Here is a 16,360-nt window from a genome sequence, read left to right on the forward strand (position 1 = left end):
CCTAGCATAATCTAGCTTTAATCCGTAGTTTTATAATAGTAGTTATAAATACAAAAACTCAAAAGATGCTTGAAGTGACATTAGAAGCACAACCGCAACTCTAGGCTATACAGAAAATACAACTCCACTACTAGCTCCCTGTGGAAATTCGATCCCGGACCTCTATTCGGGTAAAAGCTATTGCGATCCGCTCTTCCTACCATAGTGTAGTGTCGAGTCGGAAGCGATCATTTGTCTACACTCCAAGCATTTTTCTACATTGTGTTTGGATGATGATATGGAAATACAGTCATTCGAGCCACTTAAGGAGTCAAGGAATAAGGAACAAGATGCCTACATTCTGAAATTCTTTTTGCCAGAAAGTCGGGATTACACATCTAATCAAAAGGCCAAGAAGTGCAGCATACTACATTGTTTTATTGGGCCAGTCAGATTCGTTCCACCACCCCAGAAGCATGATCATAGAGCAGAATCAAAACTTGGAGTCCAATTCATAAGTTCAAGTGGAGGCAAAAAGTGGCTAATGTCATATCGCGACGTTAAATCAAGTGCTTGTTGGGAGGCAACCCAACTTTACTGCTTTCTTTTATTTTTTTTATTTATTTTTTTTAATTGTATTATTTTTGTAGTGTAAATTTTTGATTTTCTAGGAGCATGAAAAGCAAAGCTATTGGAAGGATGCAACAGCAAACCAGATGGTTGGAACTAAGTGTAAGGTACCCGCACGAAAGACCAAGCATGGGAGAAGTCTGAGTACCCCATGAGCTGCTAGTGCTTTGGCCTTTGGCCTACCAGGGAGTTTCTTTTATCCTCTTATTAGTTATGATGTGCATTGGGAACAATGCACAATTTTAAGTGTGGGGTGAGGATATTGTCTGGGTGACTTTCTATGCTACTTTAGTTATGATAGTTTAATTGAATAATGTTTTGTTTTTAAAGGATTGAGCCTTTCCCGACGATGGATCTATCAGACAATTTTCTTGAGGGATTTAAGTCTAAAGAGAAAAAAAAGGATTTTCTTTGTAGGTAGTGTAGTAATTCCCCTTTGGTTTTTCTTTGTGTCGCGGTTCTTTTCCAAGGGTTTTGTTTGAACCGGGTATAGTTAGTTTTATTTTTTTAGGAGTAGGAGCTAGTGTGAGATGAATTGAATTACAGCGATATCTCTTAACTTTGTTATGCCTTGAGAATAGTTAGTACTTTGGTTGTGACACTTAGGTTCAATTTTTGACTCTTGTATAAGTACCTTAAATCGTATGATCTTATATTTGCTTAACTGCTTTGACTAGATTGTCTTGATAAAACCCAATCCTAAATGAGTTATGTGCCATGTGTGTGTAAGTTTTTGTGTTATTTTGTGCATTGCATTTGATGTCTAGAACTTGCCACATGTGTTTGCAAAGCGAAATAGTAGTTTCGTTCAGTCTTGGAAGTGATATAGACATTTTTTTTGTTGAGCCAGATATGTATATTTTACCCACCTAATTGTTATGTATCGTAGTTAACCCCTTTGAGCATGTAATCCTATTTCTTTGGCAATTACATTACAAGCCTTACCCAATTATTTGAATTAATCATCTATTTGAACTTTTTCACCTCTCATGAGCACTTGAATTGTTATGAACTTTGCAAAAGTTAAAGTGTATAGTAGTTGGTTTGGCTTTTGAGTGAAACCAATAAAATAAGGAGAAAGGCGCACTGTGTTGAAAAAAAAGTAAGAGCCACTTTAATTGTAAAAGAAAGAAAAGAAAAGAAAAATAGTTATATTGTTGTGAAGAATATTCCTTGTGGTGGTGCCTTTTGATGTAATTGTGCTTAAAGAAGTATGGAGTTAATATATATTGATGTGAAGGTGGAGTTATGGTTTGACATAAGTATGGGTTTGAATGTTAAAGTATATGTATTAAAGTGCTTAGGGAGGTGTAGTCACTTTTATATCCAAATGTATCCTACCCGACCCGTAGTCTACATTACAATCAAATAAAGTCCTACTTGATCCTACACTGAATGAGCTCGATTAGTAGAGTAGTATTACACTACGGGCAAGCCTATGGTGAATCATTTGTGGCATATGAATGTTGTTTCTAAGAGCGAGTGAATTCTTTCTATCTTGAGTTCCTAATTGTTCTTAAATTTTATTGTGCGTGGAACTACTCTCTTTTGTTGTGTGAGGGCACGTGATTCATGATGGAGAGGTAATGTCATTGACATCTATGTTAGATTAAGTTAGTGAGTGGTGAATAATGCATGGTACTTGCGAGTCAAATCTTGAGGTGGAGATGTTACACCCTTGTGCTTAGTCTATTTTAAAGATTCTTAGTGTGATGAGTTAGCCAGAATTGTTTAAAAAGGTCGTGTCTATAAGTGTAGTTTGATTTCTTGAGAACGAGCAATGTTTAATTGTGGGGTATTGATGTGTGTCTATAATTCCATAGTTTCGTACATTATGTGCCTTGCATTTTACATGCTTTAATGATAAATTACACTTTATTTGCGTATAATGGAGTCTATTTATGTGTAGGTGAATTGGAGATGAAAGTAGAGCAAAAAGGATATTTAAACGTTGAAAGTGTGCTCGAGAACCGTGAAAATGAGAGACCTGGCGAGGCCAGGAAAAGGCCAGCTTAACCAGGTGTTAGCCTAGCGAGGCTAGGCAAACTCCTGGTTACACCAGGCCTGGGGTGTGCACATTCCGAATTTTGAAGACTTATTTCGTCTCCTGGTTTGACTAGGACTTGGCCTACACGTTTAGGTCTTTTCCTACACATATAAATATACCTAAAAACGTCACTTTCAATTTTAGACCTAGGGAGATCACGGAGCCGCCGTGGAGATTGGACAGGGAGACTGATATTAGACCATAGATTCGACTTACGGAGGCAAGAACACACAAGGAGCAAGGCGGGAAATTCTTTTACGAGTTTTTCACTTCCTTCTTCCTATTTCCATTATTGGTTATGAATTCTGGTATTGTATTTATGCATACTATTTTGAATAGCTAATTTATTATCTACGGTTTTGATGAACCTCTTGAAGGATGATTTTCCTATTACGTTAATATAGATTTGCTGTAGCATTTTCTCTAATTATTCAACTATGTTTATATTGTAGTTGGTTGAAGAGCTCTCAATTGATTGTGCCTATTTAGCGTGTATTACTCGGGAGAGAGTGCATATTTAGGTAGTTGTTGAATGACATCACTCCTAACGTATATGAGGGATCAATACGAAGGGTTTAAAGGTGGGATTAGGGATAACAAAACCTTGGTGCGACCGGAGTAAGCCGTACTTAATGCCAGCTAGCGTAATTCGGGAGAATTTTTCTAGTAAATTGTGGTAGTTACTCGGGAGAGAATTACAACACTCGGAGAGCTCATGATCGGTAGAGAAAACTTAGGCAAATTTGGGAGAATATGTAAATTGTGCTAGTTACTCGGGAGAAAATTACAACACTCAGAGCGCTCATGATCGGTAGAGAAAACTTAGGCAAATTTATAGGAAACGTAGCGGAAAGGATTCCGACAATAGGGGAAATCATAACTCTAGACCTCCTTAATCTTGTCTCCAATCCTTATCCTTGTTAATTGAGAGTTTTACTGATTTCTAGTATTTGTTAGTTAATTAGATAAAAATAAACATTATAATCTTTATAATTAGGAAATTGTTTGGACTTGTATTTCTTAGCGATATTGAACAACTGTAGCTAAGCCTTAGTTCTCTGTGGGATCCGACTCCTGACTTGTAAACCATATTCTATTTGCAACGACCGCTTAGTCCTTTTTATAAGGCATAGTTGGGCATGATCATCTACGCGGTGATTTTCATAGCTTAATTACTTGCTTCTCCACCAAAAACATTTCTCCTTTTCTTTTTGGAATAAATAATATGAGCAGATATATAGTTGTGATGACCCAAAAGGTCATCACTGGTTTTAAAATAAAATTCTGCATTCCGAGGCCTTAAAACCCCATTTTAGCATCACCTCGATTTGCATGCGCAGTCCGAGCGCGTAGCCGGAAAGCTATTATGTGAAAATCTGTGAAAAATGATGAATTTTGACTGTAAAATGAATTAAGTTGACTTCGATCAACATTTTGGGTAAACAGGCCCAGACCCGTGATTTGACCGAAGGGTCCGGAAAAAAATATGGGACTTGGGCGTATGCCCGGAATCGAATTCCGAGGTCCCAAGCTCGAGAAATGAATTTTTTTAAAAAAATTGTTTTTTGAAATTATTTATGAGATTTGAAAATAAATTCTGATTAAAATTTGATAGTACCGGGCCCGTATTTTGGTTCCGATGCCCGGTACAGGTCTTATATGTGATTTAAGATGAGTTTGTGAAGTTTGGTAAGGAACGAACTTGAAATGACGTGAATCGTATCATTTTTGAGAAAATTTGAAAGTTTGAAGTTCTTAAGAAAATTTCATGATTTTGAGCTAAATTCATAGTTGTTGATGTTATTTTAGTGATTTGAATGCACGAGCGAGTTCGTATGATGTTTTTAGGTTGGTGTGCATGTTTGGTTTGGAGCCCCGAGGGCTGAGTTTTGGATAGGCCATGGAGTGAAAATTTCAACTTAGGAAATGACCAATGTTTCAGACCTGCAGGCTTTACATTTGCGAAGCCTGTCTCGCAAATGCGAGATGTGTATCGCAAATACGAGAGGTGGTCTGGGCAGCCTTCTTCGCAAATACGAAGTGTTTGTCGCAAATGCGACACCTGCCTGGATCCTCCTTAGTCGCAAAGCGAAACCTCAGTCGCAAATGCGACTTCGCAAATGCGACACTTCTTTCGCAATTCCCAACCTAGCAGAGGTCGGGGTTCGCATTTCCTACATCTGTAACCTGCAACTTTTATACTTAGACGAATTTTTAACCCATTTTCATATCTTCTCAAAACATAAACACTCTAGGGCGATTTTTCAAAGGCTTCTTCTCTCCAAATCAATTGTAAGTCATTTTTAACTAGTTTTCTTCAATCCTTAACATCTTCTAACATGATTTCAACTCAAAATCAATGATTTTCATGGGGAAAATTGGGTGTTTTGGGTAGAACCTAGGTCTTTCAAAAATTGCGGATTTGGACCTTGATTTGAGGTCCGATTTCAAAACAAATTAAATATTTGGGTTCGCGGGGGAATGGGTAATCGGTTTTTGGTTCGAACCTCAGGTTTTGACCATGTGGGCCCGGGGCAATTTTTGACTTTTTGGGTAAAACTTTGGAAGACTCATTTTCATGCATTCGAATTGATTCATTTATTGATGTAATTAAGTAACTTGTAACTAGATATGAGCGAATTGGTGGTGGAATCAAGGGGTAAAGCTATAATTGAAACGTGAATCGTGTTCGTGGCATCGAGGTAAGTATTTAGTCTAACCTTAGCTTGAGGGATTAGGAGTCGAGTCCTATTTGCTATGTGGTAATTGTTGAGTACGACGTATAGGCATGGTGACGAGTATCTATATGTTGGTGTCTAGCATGCCCGTGAGTCTTATATTGTGATTATCATGACTTCGTTGTATCTTTCATACCTTGGTGATGGTCTCTATGTGTTGTGTAAAGTTTGTGGAAGGAATTGTGACTTATGAATATTGAGGAGCGTTGGCTCAAGTTGTATAACGAATTGTGAAGGTATAAGTGATAATTGAACCTTTAGAGCATTGGTTCGAGTTGTGAAATGAATTGCGAAGTAAGAGTGAGAAAGAGAAGAGATCATTATGTTGCCTCCGTGCCGGGCTATTGCTACTTTATTTGTTATCTCTCTTGCCAGGATTTAGTTGTTGTTTTGATGTTGTCCCTTGCAGGGACTTGTTGAATTATTGTTTCCTTGCCGGGATTATTATCGCAATTTCATTTATTTTCCTTGCCCTATTGTTTGTGATTGTTGTTTGGGTGAGGAAGAGAGTTAAAGCACGAAGGGTGATGTCGTGCATTGTTTTTGTGAGGAAAGAGTGTAAAGCACGAAGGGTGATGCCGTGTATGATTTGTGAGGAAAGAGTGTAAAGCACGAAGGGTGATACCGTGCTGCACGATGTACCATTCTGTGCCGATTATATTGATTATATGGTGAGGAAAGAGAGTAAAAGCACGAAGGCTGATGTCGTGCACATTTTCATTACTTGATTGCTTTGGTGAGGACGAGAGTAAAAGCACGAAGGATGATGCCGTGCATTTATTGAATTTATGAATCTTTGTTGATATCTGAGATATATTACTTCTTTCATTTACTTGTTGTATTTTCTATTCAAAATTGATATCTCCCCCGCGTCATGCTCCCCCCCTCCCCCATTTGACTGTTTATTTTTGTACTTCTTTTCCGTTGTATATATTTGAATTGCACAGGTTTATTTGGTAGTCTGGTCCTAGTCTCGTCAATACTTCGCCGAGGTTAGGCTAGACACTTATCAGCACATGGGGTCGGTTGTGCTAATACTACACTTTGCACTATGTGCAGATCCCGGAGCAGCTCTTGGGCCGTAGTTTGGAGGCTACCTTCAGTCCACGCGGAGATCCAAGGTAGACCTGCAGGAGTCTGCGGGCCCCTGGCGTCTCCTCTATCTTTATTTCTTATTTCATCTTTTTGCTTCAGAAACAGTGTGTCTTTTATTCTCAGCCCTTGTATTTAGCAGTCTTAGACCGTCTGTGGTACTGTGACACCAGGTTTTGGGTGAGTAAGGCTTAAGCAGTTGTAATAGATACAGATTTCAGATATTTTATTATTTCCTTCCGCTTAATTTAAAATTTCCGCTGTTTATACGTTATCGCTTTATGTTTGTTAAAAAGAAATAAATGGATAATGAAGTAATTAGTCTAAAAGATTGGCTTGCCTAGCTCACCTTAGTAGACACCATCACGACTCTCGAGGGTGAGAAATCCGGATCGTGACAATAGTCAACAACTCAACTTTGCTTGAGGCTGTTATGGTTTTCCCCTCCTTCCATTCGAAGCTGCTGCTTTGAATATTCCTATTTAAAATTATATCAACTCATAATTCCATACTATATTTCAGTGAAAGGGAACCCCCGCCTCTGAATATCATTCTTTTTGTATTAGTATGTCATTTCATAATTCAACTTCGACAAGTCTTCGATTGTTAATTAAAAGATGACATCAAATACAAATACTATAGAGTATCTTTTATTTGTAGATAAGGTAGAGAAATTTTATAACTTTCAACATGAAGACAATGGCTTACACAGAAAGAATAGTATCTTCATGTCAAATCGGCAACCGCAGTGAAACAAAGCTGAAACTCTTATCAAATTAGCGTAAATTTTAGTTGTGTTTTTAAAAAAAAACGGAAAAGGGTTCAAAATGCCCCTAAACTATTGGAAAAGGTTTAAAAATACCCTTCATCCACCTATTAGGCTAAAAATATCCCTTCATATACCTTTTTGGTTCACTTATGCCCTTTGACCGTTAGGTCAATGCTGAATTAAAAATAATTACTTAAAAAAAATTGCAAAATATTTTATTTTTTTAAACTAATGCACCAATAGTCCACTAATTTAGTAAAGTCTTCTCCTTCTTTTTTTTCAGTTTTTACGAAAAACATTCAGTTTTTACAAAAAAAAATCATTTTTTTCACTTTTTTTAAAGCTTTTTTTTTGGTAAAAACTGAAAAAAAATTGTTTTTAATAAAATATTTTCGCTTTTTAAAAACTGAAAAAATATTTTCAACAAAATATATTCGTTTTTTGAAACATATTTTTTTCAGTTTTTTAAAGCATTTTTTTTTTGTAAAAACTGGAAAAACAAATTTGTAAAAACTGAAAAAAATATTTTCATTTTTAACAAAATATATATTTTTTTTAAAAAACTGAATATGAAAAAAATAATATTTTTTAAAAAACGAAAATATTTTGTTGAAAATATTTTTTTCAGTTTTTAAAAAAACGAAAATATTTTTGTTAAAACAATTTTTTTCTGTTTTTACAATTTTTTTCCAGTTTTTACAAAAAATGCTTTAAAAAACTGAAAAAAATATATATTTTTTTTGTAAAAACTGAATTATTTTTTGTAAAAACTGAAAAAAAGAAGAAGAAGACTTTACTAAATTAGTGGACTACTGGTGCATTAGTTTTAAAAAACAAAAATATTTTGCAAAATATTTTTTTAAGTAATTATATTTAATTCAGCATTGACCTAACGGTCAAAGGGCATAAGTGAAGCAAAAAGGTAAATGGAGGGGTATTTTTAGCCCAGTAGGTGAATGAAGGGTATTTTTAAACTTTTTCCAATAGTTTAGGGATATTTTGAACCCTTTTCCGTAAAAAAAAAATTCAAACTCATTTCTTAATTCAAATGCCGCTGGTTGGGATTCATAGTTCAAGACTGAGCAAAATGTATACTCCTGTACTAAGTTCATACTTCAGGGGTGGAACTAATATATACTCTCTCCATTTCAATTTATATGAATTAATTTGATTCACACAAAGTTAAGTGAAAAACTTTTCGAACTTTTAGTCTTAAACAGCAAACATTAGTATAGCTATAAGACTTTTGAAACTTGTAATATTAAATATGACATAACATTTGTATGATTATAAAAGTTTCTCATTTGATTTTTATTTCTAAATGTGAATCTATATTTGTGGGAGTATGGAAACTTATCCGTGTTTTGTTTATTAAATGCTTTTAAGTGCTATTTGACCTGTAGATGAAATGTTTAAACTATGTTAGTACTTTGACAAATTATCGATCCATAAATAAACTTTGAATGGTTAACTCTTTCCAAGGATTAATAAAGATAGACTTCAAATACAATTATTTTAACTATCAAAATGGAAACTATATGAAGTAAATTTAGTAAAATAAAGGAAGAATATTAACTTCATATCAAATAAACTCTTTATTTTGGTGCTCGTACCAGTATGGCCTGCTGCTCTACTTGCTCCTTCAGCAACGTGTAAAGTGTACACCTTTTGCAAGTTCACACTTTAGGGATGGAACTAAACACCCAGAAAACTATCGAAAATCCGCTCAAAAGATTGCAATGACGAAAACCTCTTCCTAATTAGGTTCTTTGCAGTGGCAGATAGACGAGTATTTTCACGGGCCAGCAAATGGAAAATATTGAACATCATATATGTCGATAATCAAGAGTTAATAAATGCAAATATGAGAATCAGCAATTTTATATGCTCCTACAAAAATACACTAGAAATATTTCATGAACTTTGTACTAAGAAAGAGAGATGCCTTAGGCACCGGGGTGAGCGGGCAAAGGATTTAAGTCCATTTCAACTTGGTTGATGGTCCACTGCATGCTCTCCAATTTCTGCATGGATATGAGCGGAAATTAGCTTTTATCTCCAGAAAACAAAAGTAAAGAAGTACTATAATAATTCAGAAAACTCGCAGGAACTTTTCTTTTTCACCTTTACAATGTCATGGTACTGCCTAGCAATTTCGTCAAAATGAGGATCAACCCCTTGATACTCACGAAGGCGGGCAGCCTAACATATTTCACAGATAAATACATATCAGTCTTGTGGTGCCAAGCACGAATCAGAGCTAGATATTCTACCATCTTAGGAGTCAGCATATTTTAGCTTCCTGTCGTAGATGAACTCTTTTTATTTTTTTAACCTACAGTTTAGCATACAGTAAACAGAGTAAAATATTTCCTAAAAGAAGAGAACTAGATAAATAGATGTTTAGGAGAAAAAGCCATGCCCCAGAACAACCCAAATATCAGATTAATGGATTAGTGAGAGCTATGTTGCTCGGATCCTCCAAAATTGCCGATGGATACGTGTCGTATTATCCAAAAGCTATGCGTTTTTAAAGGATCCAAACACGGATGCCCATTTGGAGGATCCAAGCAATATAAGTGAAAACTACTTTCAAGCCAAAAGTGTAATTCTTCATTGAACACCAAACCTCCCAAATAGAGACATATAGTGATGGCATCTGCTCAAGTATTCAGCTACTTTTGTCAAAAGAAATAGTGAGGACAAACAAAAGACAAGCGAAAATATACAGGAAAGAGCTCCTCATACAGTGAAGTCCAATTTAATTGTCTTCAATTTCCTAAGCAATCACTTTTTTTATCCTCATGCTCCTTCACCACCGATGACATAATTTACATGGAAAATGAAATGAGCACTGCCCATGAACAATCTTAATTGAGGCATTTTTTGGAAAGATGAAAAACATGACACAACCATCTTCCAATTGCATTTTAGTATTGGCTGGCCCTACCGGATAACAGTAGTGCTACAATCTTTGAATGTTCAAATTTCCATGATTTTCTGGATGAGGGGGTAGTCCAGGGAACAAGCGTAAGCAAATCATGGAAATGTAGTAAATTTGAAGATGATCCACCCAACTGAAAAGAAAAATATTAAAATAGTATAAGAAAGTATACCGCTTTCTCATATGCAAGTGATGCTTCTTCTGTTGCTTCAATCAAATACTTCCTGGGATGATGTTAAACTGAGTATACTTTCTTCGGTATCGAAAATCTAATAAAGATTTCTAAAGTCATATTTCTTTACCTTATTTTGTGAAGTGCAGGGATAGTTTCCGGGGTATACGTCTCAAGTAGGAGAATATGTTCCAGAACTCTGTTGAACAATAGGAAGTATTAGAAGCTGTTGAACTTGATGACGATAGCACTAGAATTTCAAAGGCATATATATCAAAGCAAGACATTGTGTGCTTTTACAAAAGAGTAACAGGATGTAAAATGCTAGTTTTAAACTTAATTACAACAGTATTATGCTAGTTAATTTCTGGGGTTTTCACGTTCGAAAAGGAAAACTAAGCTCATAGAACTTAAAACATTACTAAGTGAATCTCTCCAGAAAATTCAACCATCAGGAGGCATAAGTCTGAAGTAGGAGAATATGTTCCAGAAACTCTCATCAGGAAGCATAAGTCTGAAGTAGGAGAATATGTTCCAGAAACTCTGGTGAACAATAGAGAATCTGAGAAGCCATTAAACTTGACAACCATAATATTAGTATTTCAAAGGCATAAGTCTTTGCTCTTTAGTATGAGAATAACACGATGTAAGAAGATCTATTGAAGTTGATGACAACACTATTATGCTAAACAAGTTTCTGAGATTTTCAAATTGAAAAGAATAAAAGACTCATCGGAAGTAATACATTACAATTTTGAGATTTCTCAAGAAATCTAATCGTTTTGGAGGTAAAAGAGAAAACCAATAAGACATACTAGTTTGAATGGATCATTTCACCTAAAGAGTAGCTATCACTGACTTGGAGTTACGTGAATGATAAACAATGTACTCCCTGAAAAGATAAAGAAATAATAAATAAATAAATAAACTGCAACCAGGACTTCAACCACTGAAGTGCCAGATCACTACCTTCATACCAGGCATTAGGCAATTGACATTGGGTCATCATTCTAAGATAGAGGAAGCAATAATTGAACTGAGCTTTTCACCCAATCCCAACCCCACACAATTAATCCTAGATAAGAAAGAGAACCCTTCTTAAAATCAGTAGCCATATGATGCACGAATGAATAGAAGAAGAAGTAATTCGAATCTCCAATTCCTCCCCAAGCCACAAAAATAAGTCAATAGATAGAATAACGAACCAGAAACAAGAATAAGGTAAATCATACCTTAATTTTGCCCTCATTGTCTCACATCTTTTGCACAGCCACGTCTTTTGCAGTTCATCCTATTAATGGATCATTACAAATTATAATCAGAATAAACATCTATTCTAAAGAGCAAAAGACCATCACCAGTGCCCACATCATATCCAAAACTATTATGTGTCAGGCACCATAATCCTTTGGAAGAATCAGAGGATGGTTAATATGAACAAAAGAAACAAGAGCAGAATGGTTAACTTACATATTTATGTTGATGGTCCAACTTTATATCTTTGACAAGCTTAATGAGCACACCAAGGATCTGCTCCAAAACCTTAGATAGGCAAACATATAAAGTCAAATATTTTCTCAAGTAACATTAGCCTTTAGGATCTGTGGAAGTGCAACATAGAATGAAAAGGCTGACAAGACGAAATAGGTAGGCATCAATGATGCATAACGGCATTCTTACATTATAGTATTCTGCAAATTTTCTGTTAGATGAATATAAATCCTCACGCCATGCTGTTTCTTCTCTTTCAATCTCCTCAATGATCAACTTTACCCTGTTATATCATAGATTAGAAGCTCCCACACCTAAATCTAAAAAGCAATCAAGAATAGTATTATGATCATTATTTTAAATATCACTTTTTATAACATGGCGTCCAGGCCAACTTGTGCCTACGCCAACGAATCCACCGGATACCTATTACCTCCCAGCATAGTTACATGTTAACTCTACCCACCAACACTTAGACAGATGGGAAGAGTAGTTCACCTAGAGCCTTCTCTGCTCGATTCAAACTTTGGCTCCTATAGCTATTAATCCAACTCTTCGACACTAGGTCTTCCCCTTGGGGGTGAATTGTAATACAAGATTATTGAATAATGTACAATATGACAAGCCAATCCATTATTCAGAATGTAAATTATCTTTCTGCCAAATGATATTAATTTTAATGTATATCCAAAATAGATTCTATCCTTCCATGGAAATACAATGCTAATAGAGACATGATAATGACAGATTAGCATCAAAAAGAATACTTCATTCAACTTAACAAACTACAAAAAAGATGCACAACCTGTTCTATAAATGATTATATAAATCATAAAATATAAAAAGATTAGTAGAGAGAGAGAGAGACCTTTCTGGAAGCCGGGCAGCTGAACTTTGATTGCCAGCAGATATATCTGTAGAACCAAGGTAGGTTATGTTCTTAACATACATCTTGATATGATAACAAATTCTAAGAGTTCTTTGTTATTTAGATAGCAATAGAACTACTCAACCAATCACCGGAGAATACACTGACATGAGTAAATCCAGAACTTAAGCATATCATCAGTCAATATTTCCTTTTGCACCACAATTTGAAACATTACAGTGATAGATTTCGGGCAATGCAATTGACAATATATATTATAGCCACTAACATAATGATCCGCCCATAGAGGCTAATCATAAAACTGAAGTAGATGACCAGGTCCTACGTATCAATGCTGATTTATTTAAAAGAAAAACAGACAAAAACCCGCCGACCAACACAAAGAAAGGCGAAGGACCAAGAGAAGACGAAGGAAGAGAAATAAGTAACTTAAACGTACCAATGTCATCAATAGCAACTGCATTAGATAACTTATCACATTTAGCATCCAACCGGCTTCCAATCTCACGTGAAAGCAATCTCTGGTATTCTGCCACATCCTATAGCGACAGATGTATAAGCATCTATGGATGTGTAGAACTAACACTTAAATAACCTGACGAATAGTAATTCCATTTATAGATAATTCACGTATAACAAGCAATCAACATATAAGCATATAAAGTAAGAGAGCCATGAAGATTACTGCAACACTTCATTGAAGCATTAATAAAGAAGAGAAAAAATTCCCCATAAGACCACAAGGTTTTCTAAGTCAATCATATAGGTTTTGTACCACTGATGACATCTGATGTAGTTGAGTTTGCCATAAATATGCAGGCGTAACTCCAAGGAATCGATTGGGAACACCACCAACATCTGGTTCTGTTGCATCAGTTGTACCGGTAGTGGAAGCACTGCTTGCTGCAGGAACAGCTCCAATTACAGATGCATTGGTTTGATAAGTTGAGTTTGAGCTCGAGCTTAATGTGATGCTGGTGCTTGTGCTATCACTAGAACATCTCGACAGTACACTCCATTTTTCAATTTCATCCTCGTGAATCTCACCGTCTTTGGAGATAAGTGGAAGCCTCAATCTCTGAGCTGCTTCAGCAACAACCATCCTATGCTCAAGAGCCTCATAAACCTGAAGTCATTCTAGAGTCAAAATCACCCAGAGAATTTAAATTGATTCAATTAAAATGATTTCAAAGAAGAAATTGGCAGAAAAAGGCTATAACCAGGTCCTCAAAATGCACAAAGCATAGCACCTGAAATTTATCATTTTGGGACAAGTATAGACTATGGCAGAAAGGCGGGGGAATCCGGGATCGTTGGTAAACAGAAACTAGCTAATGAGTACCGCGTCTTCCCAGTGAAGTAGAACCGTCTTCATGAGGCCTCAACGATCCCTGTGGCGATGTTCAAAGCGTGACGGCCCCAAATAAATAGGCTTACTTTTCTTCACTTGAATGATTGAATCATAATTACAAGAATCTAGATTTGAGTGAATCAAGATTTGAGTATTGTGTCGTAAGGAAAAAAATGAATCGGAAAAAAAGGGGTTATTAGCTCAATGGTAGAGCGTGCCCCTGATAATTTCGTCTTTGTGCCTGCGCTGTGAGGGCTCGAAGCCACATGGATAATTAATGTGCTCATCGGCACCTGACCCTGAGCATTCTCATCTATTGGTAATCAATTTTGGATTTGTTTACAGGTACATACTCGATATGGGTGTGAGTAAGTATCGAGTAAGTGTACGTGCAAGCTTTTGGTGAATTTTTGTGTATTTTAAGAGTCTGCATAAAGGGGGGCATTGGCGCAAGTTGTGGTGATAGCCTCTTGCATAAATGCAAAATAATGTTGTGTACATAAGCCCCAATGTCGTCGGTCCTTGTCCAAACCCCAAACATAGCGGGAGCTTAATGCACCAGGCTACCCTTTTTTAAAGAGTCCGCATGAAATACTTATACCCAAGTCACACCATCACGTAAGAGAACTAAAGGATCTGTTTACACATAGTTGATAATTAAGCATGTAAAAATGCATCCATAAAGCCATATGAACTGAGACACAATAAGTAAAGGCCAAATAAGTAGAAAAGTGGAACCTGAGGAGGGTTTTTCAAGCCCAATTGAGAGTATAAACCCTGCACATCTCGAATACCACCAAGATTGGCCACAGAAATGGCTTGCTGGTAATCTTCTACCATCGCGGTCGCCTCAATATATACTGCCTACAAGGTTTATCCAAACAAAGGGTATATGCAACAATTAGACTAGACAAATCAGGATATATATTAATTCAATTCGAGTTTAAGTTAGATGCACCATCACTGTAAGGAATATTTACACTATCTGGTCATCTGTATAACATGACTGGTAGTGTAAAAAAAATTTTGCTCTGATAGTGTATAACTTAAATTCAATTCAAAAAAACAAATGTCAATTTCCAAAATAGAAGCCCTACTAAGGATTCCAAATAGCGCTGTCTCTCCTTTGACATTTCTTCTCTCGCCTGCATTTTCAAACAAAAACATCTCATAAAACTAGAGCATTTTAATTTTTCATCAAATAATCAAATGGGGTTTAAGGTAGCATTATAGAGAGAGAGAAGAAAAATACGAGTTGGCGATCGAAGTAAGCGGATTTGGAGACGAGAGATCCATCAGGGGCTAAGCAGTGGCGCTCCAACTGATCGATCAGCTGTGTGACGTCCGCCGGCAGGTTTTGCGAACCCACCCCTCTTACCATTTCCGGTCTACTATAATCCAAAGATGACTCTTTTTCTCCCTTGTGTCGCTTCTCCGGCAATTCAAATTCAAAGTACTTAGTTCCCTTTTGGCGTCACTCTTATCCTTGTACTTGCAGTTTCCCCTTTAGAAAGTTTGCACTTTTAAATCCCTCGAATCAATGTGCATTTCGGATCCCTTTGCTTCTGAATCATAACAAATTTTACAGCTTGTTTGTAAGTTTGTTACTCGTTGTATTGTATTGTATTGTTTCATTAAAATTGGTTGTATTGTATTGTTAAATTTATTATTTTGGAACAATAAAAAGTCACATTTTTTTAAATAACCGATTTAATGTGGTAGGATTATTTCCTATTTTTCTTTCCAATTATATCCTAACTTGTTACTTCATAATTCTTTTTTATCCTTTTTTATTTTAACCCCAAATCTACTACCTATAACCTACTTTGTCTTCATCCCTTTTTTTTCCGAACTGTTGGTTCCAACTCCAACGTAAAATTGCTAATTTTGTTAGAATTTGCATGCATTTAATTGCATAATCTATTTATAAGACATATTTGGTGATAAATTAGTAGAAAGGGGTTTTCTTAAAAAAAAAATTATGCGTAATTCTTGATAAATTTAATATTTTAACAATTAAGGGTATTTTAGTAAACTTATCCGTTATAGTATAGTACGATACAGTCAAACCAAACAACAAAATATTATTTACCAATAGCTAACAATACAATCCATCCAAACGCTGTATTCATAAAACGATATAATACAATACAACACAACTAAGAAATATTTTTCTATGATTAAATTAAAATTTTAAAAAAATAAATTAATTTCTAATATAGGTAATTGTACTAATGATAATTAAAAATTAAATTTGT

General features: G+C 35.6%; 1 protein-coding gene across 2 annotated transcripts; it reads right to left on the reverse strand.

Annotated features, from left to right (window-relative positions):
• Nucleotides 1–9,065: 9,065 nt before the first annotated feature.
• LOC104243609 (AUGMIN subunit 4) lies at nt 9,066–15,676 on the reverse strand. 2 transcript variants are annotated; one of them, XM_009798824.2, is made up of 13 exons: nt 15,355–15,676; nt 15,200–15,247; nt 14,841–14,966; nt 13,527–13,877; nt 13,191–13,290; nt 12,731–12,776; nt 12,052–12,145; nt 11,842–11,913; nt 11,604–11,662; nt 10,502–10,570; nt 10,372–10,423; nt 9,380–9,457; nt 9,066–9,279 (listed from the first exon to the last, which is right to left on the reverse strand). In XM_009798824.2, exons 1-13 carry the CDS (start codon nt 15,481–15,483, stop codon nt 9,202–9,204), a joined length of 1,302 nt encoding a protein of 433 aa, XP_009797126.1. In that variant the 5' UTR covers nt 15,484–15,676; the 3' UTR covers nt 9,066–9,201. The 2 variants fall into 2 exon arrangements, with proteins under 2 accessions (XP_009797126.1, XP_070006145.1); XM_070150044.1 differs by lacking the exons at nt 9,066–9,279; nt 9,380–9,457; nt 10,372–10,423 and adding an exon at nt 10,136–10,332.
• Nucleotides 15,677–16,360: the final 684 nt, after the last annotated feature.

This window comes from Nicotiana sylvestris, chromosome 6 (genome assembly GCF_000393655.2).
Source record: "Nicotiana sylvestris chromosome 6, ASM39365v2, whole genome shotgun sequence".
Lineage (NCBI taxonomy): Eukaryota > Viridiplantae > Streptophyta > Magnoliopsida > Solanales > Solanaceae > Nicotiana > Nicotiana sylvestris.

Excerpts from the sequence above, each read along its gene's own strand:
- LOC104243609 (XM_009798824.2), bottom strand. The coding sequence starts at position 15,483 with ATGGTAAGAGGGGTGGGTTCGCAAAACCTGCCGGCGGACGTCACACAG. Across the intron at positions 13,878-14,840 it reads GCTTGAAAAACCCTCCTCAG|GTTTATGAGGCTCTTGAGCA; the intron begins GTTCCACTTTTC and ends GAATGACTTCAG. Across the intron at positions 10,424-10,501 it reads CCTGCACTTCACAAAATAAG|GAAGTATTTGATTGAAGCAA; the intron begins GTAAAGAAATAT and ends ACATCATCCCAG.